The sequence below is a fragment of the Carcharhinus amblyrhynchos genome, chromosome 6, assembly GCF_965287045.1.
Source record: "Carcharhinus amblyrhynchos chromosome 6, sCarAmb.v2.hapA, whole genome shotgun sequence".
NCBI classification, from domain to species: domain Eukaryota; kingdom Metazoa; phylum Chordata; class Chondrichthyes; order Carcharhiniformes; family Carcharhinidae; genus Carcharhinus; species Carcharhinus amblyrhynchos.
Genome location: NC_137329.1, coordinates 99,082,245 through 99,095,456, shown reverse-complemented (window position 1 = coordinate 99,095,456; position 13,212 = coordinate 99,082,245). Strand labels below are relative to the sequence as shown.

The following is a 13,212-nucleotide window of genomic DNA, read 5'->3' as shown; positions in this document are numbered from 1 at the left end:
TTCATCCTGGGAGTTAAATACCTCCTAATGGGTTATGCATGATATCAGATTGTGACCAGTACTTTAATGTCACATTTGACCCCAAGATGGGTCCTGACCGCATACTTGCGCTATCACTAAGGCTACCTATTTCCACCTCAGTCGCATCACTGAACTTGGTTCTTGCCTCAGCCCCATCTGACCCTCACTCATACCTTTGTTACCTCAAAACTCAAGTATTCCAACACATTGCTGACTGTTCTCCCACATGCTACTCTCTGTAAACACTGAGGTTATCCCAAACTCTGCCCATGTCTTAATTCGCCGCAAGTCCCTTTCCTTGATTATCCCTGCGTTCGCTGACCTACATCAGTTTGCAGCCAACCAACATTTCCATCTTAAAATTTGCATCCTTATTTCCAATCTCCTCCACGATAGTTACTTCCTCCAGCTTCGCTGTATTTTGACATATCTTAGAAAGTTAGAAACCCTACAGTGCAGAAGGAGGCCATTCGGCCCATGAAGTCTGCACCGACCACAATCCCATTTAGGCCCTACCCCCCATATCCCTACATATTTACCCGCTAATCCCTCTAACCTACGCATCCCAGGACTCTAAGGGGCAATTTTGGCATGGCCAATCAACCTAACCTGCACACCTTTGGACTGTGGGAGGAAACTGGAGCACTGGAGGAAACCCACGCAGACACAAGGAGAATGTGCAAACTCCACACAGACAGTGACCCAAGCTAGGAATTCAACCCACGTCCCTGGAGCTCTGAAGCAGCAGTGCTAACCACTGTGCTACCGTGCTGTCCTTATGTTCATCTCTGTTCACCTAATTTTAGCTGCTTGAGTTGAATCACATCATTTGGCAGCCACACTTTTAGGATTGCACCTCATGCTTCAAAATTCTCTGCCTCGTTTTCCTCCTTTAAGACACTTTTAATGGTGACACAGCAGTTAACACTGCTGCTTCACAGCATCAGGGACTCTGGTTCAATTCAGGCCTTGGGTCATTGTCTGTGTGGAGTTTGCACATTCCTCCCGTATCTGCATGGATTTCCTCTGGGTGCTCCAGTTTCCCCTCTCAGTCCAAAGATGCACGGGTTAGCTGGATTGGCCATGCTAAATTGACCCTAATGTCAAGGGAAGTAGCAGGGAACTACGTAGGGTGACAAGATTAGGACCTGGGTGGGATTCTAGTCAGTGCAGAGTAATGCTCCTATGAAGCACTTGAAATATTTCATTGCATTAAAGATACTATAAAAAGTTGTTGCAATAGGGGTGCAACACATAGGGAAAAGTGCACCATGTACAAGATTTTTAATACATTATTAGCAGACCCCCTATGACACTGCTTATAGTGAGTCTGTGGAGATATTAGTTTTATATAAATGGAAGTATTATGTCACACAAAATAAAATCTACTACTAGCACAACTAAATTGCAGTGACTAAATAGGTCAAATTTCATTTTATTTTGCTGTGAATATTCCAAAATTTGTACTACATTTTGGGGAATATAATTCTACAACTTTGTATATTATTCTATGAAAATCATAAGTAGGTGGCCTTTACATTTATATATTCCTTTCCCTGTGTTGATTTCCTATGATTTTTTTAAGCTGAGGATATCCAACAAAGTGGGATACAAGATGCAGCATTCTGTGATAGGTAATTGGTAGCTGGCAACACACGATGGTGGTGGGGTTTAGATGGACATGTGATCCTGGACTTCACTAACATTGAGGAATATATTGGTAAAATTGGGATCCTAGGGTTTGACAGCACTGAGGAGGATTGGAGGGTTTTGAGAGGAATTTCATGGGAAGCCATGGAGCTAGAGAAAGCAGTGGGTGTGGGGGCGGTTAGTCATGGGATAAGGGCAGGAAGTTGGGGTGGTGCAGCCAGGGGAGTCAGTCTGGGCTTTACAGTAGTTAGGCAGAAGTTAGAAGGGGTTTTATTTCTTCTAACTCTTCCCGAGTAACTATTGGTGTAAATTTGCTTTGGTGTTGCTGTGGGAGGGAAACCTGGATGGTCTGTTTACTGTAATGTGGGATATAAGAATTGTTTCACTGATGGATGATTACTGATGTTTGTCAGCAGGAAAGGGAGGATGTGAGCACAGGCCTCCTCAGTTCCTAAGAGATCTCGGTAATTCTATGTTTTGTGATTCAATCCTGAATATGTCCCTTCCTCCTGCCTGCCTCCTTTTTTGGCGATACATTTTCTGAAGTAAAGACATTGGGCCGTAACCTCCAAGCTCCTAGTTTCGGATCAGAGGGGGACCCCAAAGATGTGCTGGGGAACCCCTCTTGGAGTTTCACAGGTAAGGGTTTGCACGGCAATTGACCGGAAGTACAAACTTCCTCTGGGCAATTGCCCTGCAGTGTGAACCATCCGAAAATGTGATTCAAATTGTCAACTTTGGATGTTTCTGACTTATTTACAGCAATAGTTACTCAGGAAAAGTTAGGAGAATCAAAACCTCTTCTAACTTCTGGCTAATTATTGTGAAGACCCAGACTGACTCCCCCCCACCCCCCCGCCCCCCCCCCCCCCCGGGACTTGCCTCCCCACCCTCACCTCATGACTAATACCCCTGCCCTGATGAGATTCCCCCCCACCCGCACGGGATTATATTGCTTTCTGGCTGCTTTCCCTTTTAATTCAGACCTTCCTTCCCTCTTCGGTTTTGGTCTAGACCTGTTTCATTTTGAACTATTACTAAAGTGTTGTTGGTCACAGCACTAATAGTGCAATTGTGCCAACAAATGCACAATAACGGGAACAAAACGTATGTATTAGATCAAAGTCATATCGACATTATACTGTTATCATAAATTATGGCCATATTCTTGAATATTTTGAGAAACCTGAGAAAGTAATTGTGCATGAAGATGTTTCTTGGTTCCAACATGCAGGATGATCCACAGATATGATTGTTATGTGCTAAAATCAGATTTAATCTCTAAATGTTACAGCTTAGTTTTATGACTGCTGCCTTGAAAATTCAAGTTCCGTTACATTGTTTTTTTGCATGGGAGTTCAAATTGTAGACACCATTATGTTATTGTTCCAGCTGTACATTTCATTGCCTCCTTTTATCACATACTTCCTCTCTATTTCCAGGACTTTCCAGGATATGCCCGTGTGAGTCCCATTCACCTAACCAATGGTAGCCCACGCACTTGCAGGAACCCCGCACTGGGTGCCGTGAGCCCAGATGGAGCCAGACTTGTCAACAGACGCAGGTAAAATTACCTCCAAGATGATGTTGCTCTTTTCAAATGAATGCGTCCTGCGTAAGATCATTATTTTTCATTTTTATGCAGAGAGCCCCGAAGTAAGAAATGTTATGTTCTGCGCAGCTCTCTAATTACCCAGGGGAACAGTCAGTTGACAGAGCAGTACTATATAATTTCATGCAATTAGTCTTCCTGATGAAGAGTAACAATTTAATTCCAATGCTATTTTATTAACCCTACAGTTCTTCACTTTTTAAATAATTTCCTATGTTTATGTATATTGAAATACATGTGTCCTATTATAATGGCCAATGTGGGGTCAGATTGCACCCAGGTTGTTGCTGGAGGTTATGATACCATATCAACAGCTGGTTTGCCTATTTGCACACTTGCAACTTGGTTCAGACGATAGTAGAGAACATAACATTATGTCATGGCATTCCCTCAAGTATCAAACTTCAGTCCACTTCCCTGCAGGGAAAACAAAAGGCGAGAAGCAATTTTATTTCCCTCTGCTCAGAGCAGCAGTGGAGTTGAAATCTTTATGGTTGATTTAATGCCATAATCCCATTATGCTGTCATTTTAGCTCAGTACTGATGTGAGGGAACCTTATTAATCATAGAATTCCTGCAGTGCAGAAGGAGGCCAGTCAGCCCATCAAGCCTACACCTACAACAATCCCACCCTGACCCTATTCCCATAACTCCAGATATTTACCCTACTGATCCCTCTAATCTATACATTTTGGGACACTAAGGGGCAATTGAGCATGGCCAGTAACCTAACCTGCACACCTTTTGGACTGTGGGAGGAAACTGGAGCACCCTGAGGAAACCCACCCAAGCACGGGAAGAATGTGCAAATTCTACACAGACAGAGATCCGAAGCCAGAATTGAATCTAGATCCCTGGCGCTGAAAAGCAGAAGTGCTAACCACAGTGCCAGCGTGCTGTCCCAATCTGCCACAAGGAATTTCAAAGCCATTTTGTTGCCCCACTGAACGGAGTGCAAGTCACGGATGTGCGGGTGAATAGAAGTCAGTGGTCAACAGCGAGAAGCCCCAAAAGGATAAGCCTAAATAGTCTATCTGGAGCTTGACAATTAGCAGCCATCACTCTTCCTCCATGGCATTGATCCGCCGACCTTCCATCTGCTTGCAGGTTGGGTTGGCCTCCGGACTACTTGACGTTGCACCGGGGAATGGTGCTCGCTGCAGCATGTCAGTTAGGATCCATTTTGAAAATGAACAGGGACCCCCACATTGGTTAAAACTTCTTACTTTCGCATAGAAATCTTAATCTAAGTGCTGGTTGGCTGGATGCGATTCCTCCGGTATTTCATTAAAACTGTTTTCAGCTTTAAATCTTGACCTCTTTGTTAGAAAGGGCACCCCGATATCTGGAAGGCTGAAGTTGCTGGCTCAGTCTGCCCGGTCCCACCTCCAGATATAGTGGAAAAAGCTGGTAGCAGAGGCGGCGGGCAGCACACCATTTTTTTCACCTGAGTTGACACTCGTTTACAATTAAATAGAAAATTCCACCCTCTCCGTTGAAATACCATTGAGCTGTGCTGACATTTTCAAACTAAAGGCTCTGGTTGATGCACGGAGTATGTTAATTTATAACATTGAATCTATGCTGAAGAGGTTCCATGCAGGCTCAGGTCATTAATGTCTCAACATTGCAGCTCCATATTCACCCATCCTACCCTCTTCTCGTTCCATCCCAACCCCACAACCTTCACAATTCACTTTGGACATTGCATTTTAGGGTTTCTCAAAGGTGCTTTTTGCTTGACATGCCACTTAAGCAGCTTGAAGGTGATCAGCTTGCCCTCCAATCCCTCAAAAACAGCCCAGACATTAAACTTTCTGTTCATAGACAACCCTGCAGACAATGACAAATCTAACACCTGGAAAATTATTGAGTGCTTACATTGATTATACACTCCCCAAGTGCAGAAACAGGCCATTCAGCCCATCAAGTCTGCACTGACTTTCCGATATAGCTTCTTACCCAGACCCTCTTCCCACATGTGTAATCCACCTAACCTACCTATCTTGGCCATTTACCATGCCCAGTGCACCCAACCTGCACATCTTTGGACTGTGGGAGGAAACGGGAGCACCCAAAGGAAACCCACACAGTCACGGACAGAATGTGCAAATTCCACACCGTCACCCAAGGTTGGAATTGAACCCAGGTCTCTGGCGCTGTGAGGGAGCAATGCTAACCACTGTGCCACCATACTGCCTGATCAGTTGAGGTCAAGATTTGAGACGCCACATTAAAATTGGAAGTAACGGTTATCTTCCAATGTAAATTAAACTCTCAATAAATAAGCAGCTTTCATTTGAATCATTGAGAAGAGAGTAACTTATCACTGTACTGTTGTGCTACGAATTAGCTCTGAACTTTGACCTTTAAACTCCAAACTCTAAGCTCTAAACCAGCATTGGGCCAAAGATCAAAAAGACGAATGATAAAATAGCTGTCTGTTCTTTTTTGTTTTAAATTAGCCACTCAGTAGATTGTATTTCTTTCAAAGTAATCATCTGATATTACAGCTAGAGATAAAGAAAAATTGGTACTTTAAAACTGTTATGTACGTTGCTCTTTTTTTTGTAGCCCACTAAGTTACCCAGCATTCAACAGATATTCTTCTTCATCCTTGTCATCACAAGCATCAGCTGAAGTTAGCAACATCACTGGCCAGTCTGAAAGCTCTGATGAGGTCTTTCATATGCAGGTATTTCATGTCTTCTACAGTTGACGATTACTCTTAACAGTGTTATTCTATTTCATATAGCCAGTTCATTTCAACAGATTAACTAGCCAAATGATCAGTTATGTTGTTCTGCTTCTATTGGTGTGAGTAGACTCCATAAATAAGTCCATTACTATGGATTGAATGGAACTGATTTTGAAACAGTGTTCTGTTGTTTGGAAAGAGTCAGCAGCAACTTGGATCGCATTTGCCTGGGATCCCCTCCCTCTCCCAAAAGATTGTTTGACTGTGCTCCCTCAACGCTGTCCCATCCCAGCAGAAAAATATTCAAAGAATCTGCCCGCTGACAATCCATAAACCTTGGGGCAATGCTTTTGAATGACAAGGACTCTTCCTCTGTGTTACACTGGAGAAAAAAGCACATTGAATGCAGAGATTACAACTCAATGACTCTTTATTTCACCAGCACCAAACGTGTGAGTTTCCAATCTGAAAAGCTTATCTGAAAGAAACAAGTCCCTTACAATGGCCAACTGTTGCTTAACTACTCCAAAAACCAAGAAAACTGTTGAGACTTTAATTTCTAAACAAAAGCGTTAGGGAGTCCTGAGATGACAACTTCCTGAAAAAGGAAGCTTCTATTCTTGACCTTTCTGTTGTCCCTTTTAGCCACTCAGGGATTTGTGAGGAATGATACCGCCACCAGCATTGACAGCTTTGATTAAAGATTCAACTCTTAAAGTTTCAAATACTGACGGGAAAATGCACTTTACCTCCAAGTCTTTGGATGCATTTGCATGCATCTTGCAATCAGTTACTGCAGGATGGCTGCACTATGAAACTGCATCCCTGACTGGTGGTCCTGCATATCAGATGCTGGTGGGTCCAACGGCCAGGAACTACAGTCCAGCTCGCTGCAACTAGGGGGAAACCACTTTTATCTTCCAACTGCTGGTTTCTTGACCTAGTTTACTTCCATCCTGTCAAGGAACAACATTGCCATCACCTTGTGTCCTCTCGGCTTCTTCCTGAGTCTCCTTCACTTCAATTCCGGCTTGGGCCCATGCACTAGTAGCTCTTTAACTTTCTCTGTCTGCTCTCTGAGGCTCATTAATCTCCTGCCTATGCTTCAGCCCGTGTACTCACCACCCCTGCCTGCCTTTTAACTTGTCAGTGAACCCATTCCTTCATTCCAAAGGAACCCGAGGGATCCAGCACTCTTCACCATCACTGGCCACCGGGAACCTGGCTGACAGCCACCACAGCTTTGTAAGTCGGGAAAACAAGACAATAGAAACACAGGATTCTGACAAATGGCAAAGACACTGAAACATAAACTCTGTTTCTCTTTCCATAAATGCTTGAGACTTGAGCATTTCCAGCATTTTTGTTTTCGTTTCAGATTTCCAGCATCAGCAATATTTTGTAATAGCAACATTATGTTGTTGATAAATAGGGGACCGCTTCATGTAGTGAATAAGAACGGGATTTGCAAATGGTGGCCAAGGGCACAGCTGAGTTATTAAATGAATACTCTGCAATTGTTCTTGCCAAGTAAGAAATTGCTATCCAGGCTGTGTACTGTGTACGGTTTTGATCTCCTTACTTGAGAAAGGATATACTGGCACTTGAGGGGGTGCAGAGGAGATTCAGTGGGTTGATTCCAGAATTGAGAGGGTTGGCTTATGAGGAGAGACTGAGTAGACTGGGGCTATATTCATTGGAATTCAGAAGAATGAGGGGATGTTTTATAGAAACACAAGATTATGAAGGGAATAAATAAGATAGAAGCAGGGAAGTTGTTTCCACTGGCGGGTGAAACTAGAACTAGGGGGCACGGCCTCAAAATAAGGGGTGCAGATTTACGATTGAGTTGAGGAGGAACGCCTTCACACAAAGGGTTGTGAATCTGTGGAATTCCCTGCTCACTGAAACAGTTGAGGCTACCTCATTGAATGTTTTTAAGACAAGGATAGATAAATTTTTGAACAGTAAAGGAATTAAGAGTTATGGTGAGCGGGTGGGTAAGTGGAGCTCAATCCACAGAAACATCAGCCATCCTCTTATTGAATGGTGGAGCAGGCTTGAGGGGCCAGATGGCCTACTTCTGCTTCTAGTTCTTATGGTAGAAGAGGAGGTAATTGAGTTTAAAAGAAGAGTTTAAGGAAGAGGTCTTGGATAGAGTGATTGTACTTGAAAGCAGTTGAGGTACCAGGACTGGATGAAATGCATCCAAGATCGCTGAAGGAAGTGAGAATGGAAATTGTAGAGGCACTGACCATAGACTCGGGGGTGGTGCCAGAGGACTGGAGAATTGCAAATATGACATCCTGGTTTAAAAAAGATAAAGCCAGCAATTACAGACCAGTCAGTTCAACTTGCAGAAGCAATAATTTGGGAGAACGTTAATAGTCACAAGGACAAAGGCAGGTTAATTAAAGAAAGCCCAGCATGGATTTTTTTTTAAGTGAAAATGATGTGTAATTAACTTGCAAGAGTTTTTTGAAGCATTAACAGAGACGGTTGATGAGAGTAATACTGTTGATGTGGTGTACATGGTCTTCCAAAAGCATCTGATAAAGTGCTGCACAGCAGACTTTTGAGCAAAGTTATGGCACATGAAATGAAAGGGTCTGTAGCAATATTGACAGGAAACAAAAGTGTAGCGGGTCAATGGGTGTTTTTAGATCTGCAGGAATGTGTGTAGTGAGCAATTCATTTAGTGCCATTCAGAGAGCCAATGCAGACTTGATGGGCTGAATGGCCTCCTTGTGCATTGGTTTTGAGATTCTGTAATCGGCTGTTGGCCTGGAGTCCTTTTATGTACATGGAAACACAGAAATAGTACGACAGAAGGAGGTCCGCTTGTTTGGCTGCTCTAAATTCCGATTCCTATGGAGACTGACTTCATACCGTCCTATTTTTCTACTTTCTCTCCAAACTAAAATTTTCCTGCTCAAACCCTTTTTAATATTCCTTGTAATTAACAGTATTTTTTGCAGTCTATAATCTTTTTACTATCAACCCAGTGCTTTCCACATCCTTATGCTGTCCTCTATGTTGTGAATATTGTTATGTGAAGTGCTTCATCTTTTATCTTCATTGAATGTTATGGGGTTGCTGGCAAGGTCAAAATTTATTCCCCTTGGGTAGGTGATGGTGAGTCACCTTTCTGAATCGTTGCAGCCTATTTAGTAAACATGCTCCCATGGTACTATTAGGCAGGGAATTTCAGGATTTTGACCCAGCAACAACTATCCACTCCATCCAGAACACTCATGATTTTGAATATCTCTATCAAACCTCCTCTTAGGTTTCCCTTCTCCAAGAAAAGAAATCCCAGTTACTTCAAGATACCTTCATAAATGAAGTTCCTCATCCTTGAAATCATTCCTGTGAATGTTTTCTCCAAAGCCTTCACACACTTCGTAAATTGCAGCGCTCAGAACTGCAAGCAGTACCCCAGCTGAGGCCGAACTATGTAATAACATGTTCCAAGGTGCATCAGAGATGCATTATATATATTAAAAAAAAGTCTCTGGATCAAAAACTTTGTCAATGATGTAGATTTTACGGAGTTTCTTAAAGAGGGAAGTGAGCTGGAGAAGTCAAAGGCGGAAATTCCAGAACTTAGAACCTAGATAAATGAAGGCAAAACCACCAATGGTCGATCAGTTAAAATCAGGGGATGCCTAAGAGGCTAGAATTAGATGGCACAGATATCTTGGAGAGTTATAGGTCTCATGCATGCTATGCTAATAATTTGAAAATGACATCCTCTTCTTCAAGAGTAAATTTTCTTTATTGATAATCAGATTATCTATTTTTGTAGGCAAGTCCTTCTACCTCAAGTTTAAGCTCCACTCATTCAGCCTCTCCAAATGTAACCAGTTCAGCTCCATCCAGTGCCAGAGGTAGGTCTATTTAACTGCCTTTTAAAGGGAAAGTTCTAAGTATTTGTCCAAGGACATAAAATGTGTGCAAGTATGAATAGTTTGTGAGATAGTGTGACTATTCTGGTCAAATGGCTTAAAAGAAAAAATGGTTTGTTTGTTTACTGCATATGAAAGGTTCCCCGCTGCTATCTGATAAGCACAAACATTCAAGAGAAAATACATGCTTGTCTCCCAGAGAACGACCCTGTAGTGCCATTTATCCAATATCCATGGAACCTCCACAGGTAAGCAACCACTAAGAAAGGTCAGTATGAGTACCTCTATAATAAGCATGCTCACATACACACAATATTAAACTGATTGTTAATGAAAAGTTCAATATGAAATTAATTGAAGCATTCAAAATAAAATCAACAAAATTCCCCTCTGAAAATTCAACTTTGGGCATGTTGATTAACTTAATGGAAAATAAAGGTTCGTTGGATGTCTGGTTCCAAACACAATCCCAGAGAAGTAGGCATGTGGGTGATTAAATGCTCTTTGGAAATCTTCTATTATCGGAAGTAGTGAATGACTCAACTTAAGTTGCCACAATGAGCTTTGGGACACTAAGCAAGTCCTGATGTATGTATATAGGCGATACTTACCCGGGAAGTTTAAACTTCCAATTGCCAGTTTTAACCTGCACGAATTACATGACAGTGGATGGCGGGACAGGGGTGGAGGGTGGATGGGGAGCATAGCATTGTCAAAGGTTGAGAGGAGGTTGTAACATTGTTGGGGGTGAAAGGATAAGGGAGGAGAGGAGGAAGCATTGTCGGGAGGTGAGAAGGATGTGAACATTGCCTGAGGGTGGTGAGCATTTGCAGGTGGAGGTTGTGCATTTTGATGGGGAAATTTATAAACTCTACAGGTGAATGAACTGAAGACCAAGCTTATGGGGTTTGTCTTCATTTTATGATGGAAAAGGGGTGTGGATTTGCTCCAGTTACATTGCCACTAGGCCTCTTGACTCTGCATGTTGCTGGATTCAAACTGGAGCCTGACCACCAACTGGGCCCAGTGATCCCTGAAAGGATGCGCAGGTCATATACTGTCCCTGCGACTGAAACTAATTTCGTGAATGGGATTTGCTGAAGCAGAGAGAGAGAGCTAAGATTTTACCTGTTAAAAACCTGTTTAAAATAAGTTTAAAGCACTTTACTCTTTGTAGAACTGTTTAAAGCATTTATTTATTGTATTTACTGCTTTAAGAATTCTGAAGGAGTGGTTAAAAGGCATTTGTGGACCAGCCTGCTTTAAATCAGCGCCAGGTTTAAAAGGAGGCCTGGTGTAGACAGCGGGCAGCGTCTGAGCGGGCAGCGGAGTGAGTGGGAAGCAGAGTGAGTTAATAGGGCTTAATATCAAAAAGGGCTTGAAGGAAAAAAGGCCAGGTGAGTTTGTTTGAAAAAACAAGGAAAAAAATTTTTTTCAAAACTACTACAGCAGGAAACAAGGAAAAAAATTTTTTTCCCCATAAAAAATTACAGTGAATAATGGAGGGGCATGTGATGTGTGGTTTCTGTATGATGTGGGAACTGGTGGACCCCAGGGTCCTTCCCAGTGACCATGTCTGTAGTAAGTGCAGGTTGCTGGAGGAGCTCCAGCTCAAGGTGGATGAGCTGGCCTCTGAGCTACAGACACTGAGGCTCATCAGGGGGAGAGAGGGTGCCATTGTCAATGGGGTGCAAGTGACATCCACCCCTGCTAGACTGGCTAAATCTAAGGGTCAGGGACAAAAGGGGGCTGCTGGGAGGAGGAAGGGGGGTGAGGAGCGGAGGCCTCAGCCTCTTAATCTGCATAACAGGTTTGAGGTTCTTGCTTCCAGTCTGGAAGAGGACGAGGCAGGTGAGGTTGGTGAGCAAACTGCACACGGTACAGTGATGCAGCAGGACATAGGCAAAGAGAAGGGGAAAAGGAACGTAGTAGTGATTGGGGATAGTGGGGTGAAGGGTATTGACACTGTCCTTTGTCACAATGACAAAGTGCACAGAAGGGTGTGTTGTCTGCCTGGTGCTCGGGTACAGGATGTCACAGCTGGGCTGCAGAGGAACCTGGAGTGGGAGGGTGAGAACCCGGTCGTTGTAGTACATGTGGGTGCCGGCGACGTAGGCAAAGTGCGGACTGAGGATCTGGGGAGGGAGTATGAGAAGCTGGGAATGGAATTAAAAAGTAGAACCGACAAGGTGGTCGTCTCTGGGCTACTGCCTGAACTGAGTGCAGACGGGCGTAGGGTTGACAGGATAAAGGAAGTGAATGGGTGGCTCAGGGATTGGTGTGGGAGGAATGGGTTCGAATTTATGGGGCATTGGCACCAGTATTGGGGTAGGTGGGACTTGTTCGGGCGGGATGGGGTGGGTCTGAACCGTGCTGGGACCAGAGTGTTGGCGAATCGAGTAAAGAGGACTGTAGACAGGGCTTTAAACTAATTAGGGGGGGGGAGGGTGCGAGGGTAGGTGACGCTACGAGGTCTAAAGTTAAGGATAGGGTACAGGTAAGGGAAGAGGCCGAGGATGTCCCAATTGGTGGCGTTACGGCAAATAGGGTCCAGGTGAAGGCTGGGATGAAAGCGCTTTATCTGAATGCACGAAGCATTCGGAATAAAGTGGATGAGCTGGTGGCGCAGATCGACACAAATGGATACGATCTGGTGGCCATTACAGAGACGTGGCTGCAAGGTGACAGGGACTGGGAGATGAATGTACAGGGCTATCAAGTGTTTAGGAAGGATAGGCAGGAGGAAAGAGGGGGTGGCATAGCTCTGCTGATTAAGGATAGTATCAAGGTGGTAGCAAGGGATGATATCGGAGCCAAAGAGCAGAAAGTGGAATCGTTGTGGGTGGAGATTAGGAACAGCAAAGGGAGGAAGACGCTGGTGGGTGTCGTCTATAGGCCCCCAAATAATGATCTGGAGGTGGGGCGGGCTGTTAACGCGCAAATAAGTGCGACGTGCAGGAATGGGACGGCAGTAGTTATGGGAGATTTCAATCTGCATATTGATTGGTCGACCCATGTTGGACGAGGTGGGCTCGAGGAGGAGTTCTTGGAATGCTGCCGGGATAATTTCCTTGAACAGTGTGTGTTGGAGCCGACGAGGGAGCGAACTATCTTGGATCTGGTGCTATGTAATGAGGCGGGTAGAATTAGGGACCTTGCGGTGAAGGATCCTCTTGGAGAGAGTGATCATTGCATGGTGGAGTTTCTGTTGCAGATGGAGGAGGAGAAAGTGGGTTCCCGGACACGCGTCCTTTGTTTGAATAGAGGGGAGTATGGTAGGATGAGAGAAGAATTGGCGAATGTGGACTGGGGGAGCGCGTTGG

The 13,212-nt window shown here is 44.0% G+C and overlaps 1 protein-coding gene across 5 annotated transcripts in view; it reads left to right on the top strand.

The window, feature by feature from the left end:
- Positions 1-13,212, top strand: part of LOC145344156 (dedicator of cytokinesis protein 4-like) — a 410,020-nt gene that overhangs the window by 372,323 nt on the left and 24,485 nt on the right. For all 5 annotated transcript variants that reach the window (XM_080191055.1, XM_080191054.1, XM_080191053.1 and 2 more), the window contains 4 exons: positions 3,114-3,235; positions 5,858-5,978; positions 9,790-9,871; positions 10,028-10,137. In XM_080191055.1, coding sequence (XP_080047181.1) covers positions 3,114-3,235; positions 5,858-5,978; positions 9,790-9,871; positions 10,028-10,137 — 435 coding nt within the window. The remainder of the gene's footprint in view (positions 1-3,113; positions 3,236-5,857; positions 5,979-9,789; positions 9,872-10,027; positions 10,138-13,212) is intronic.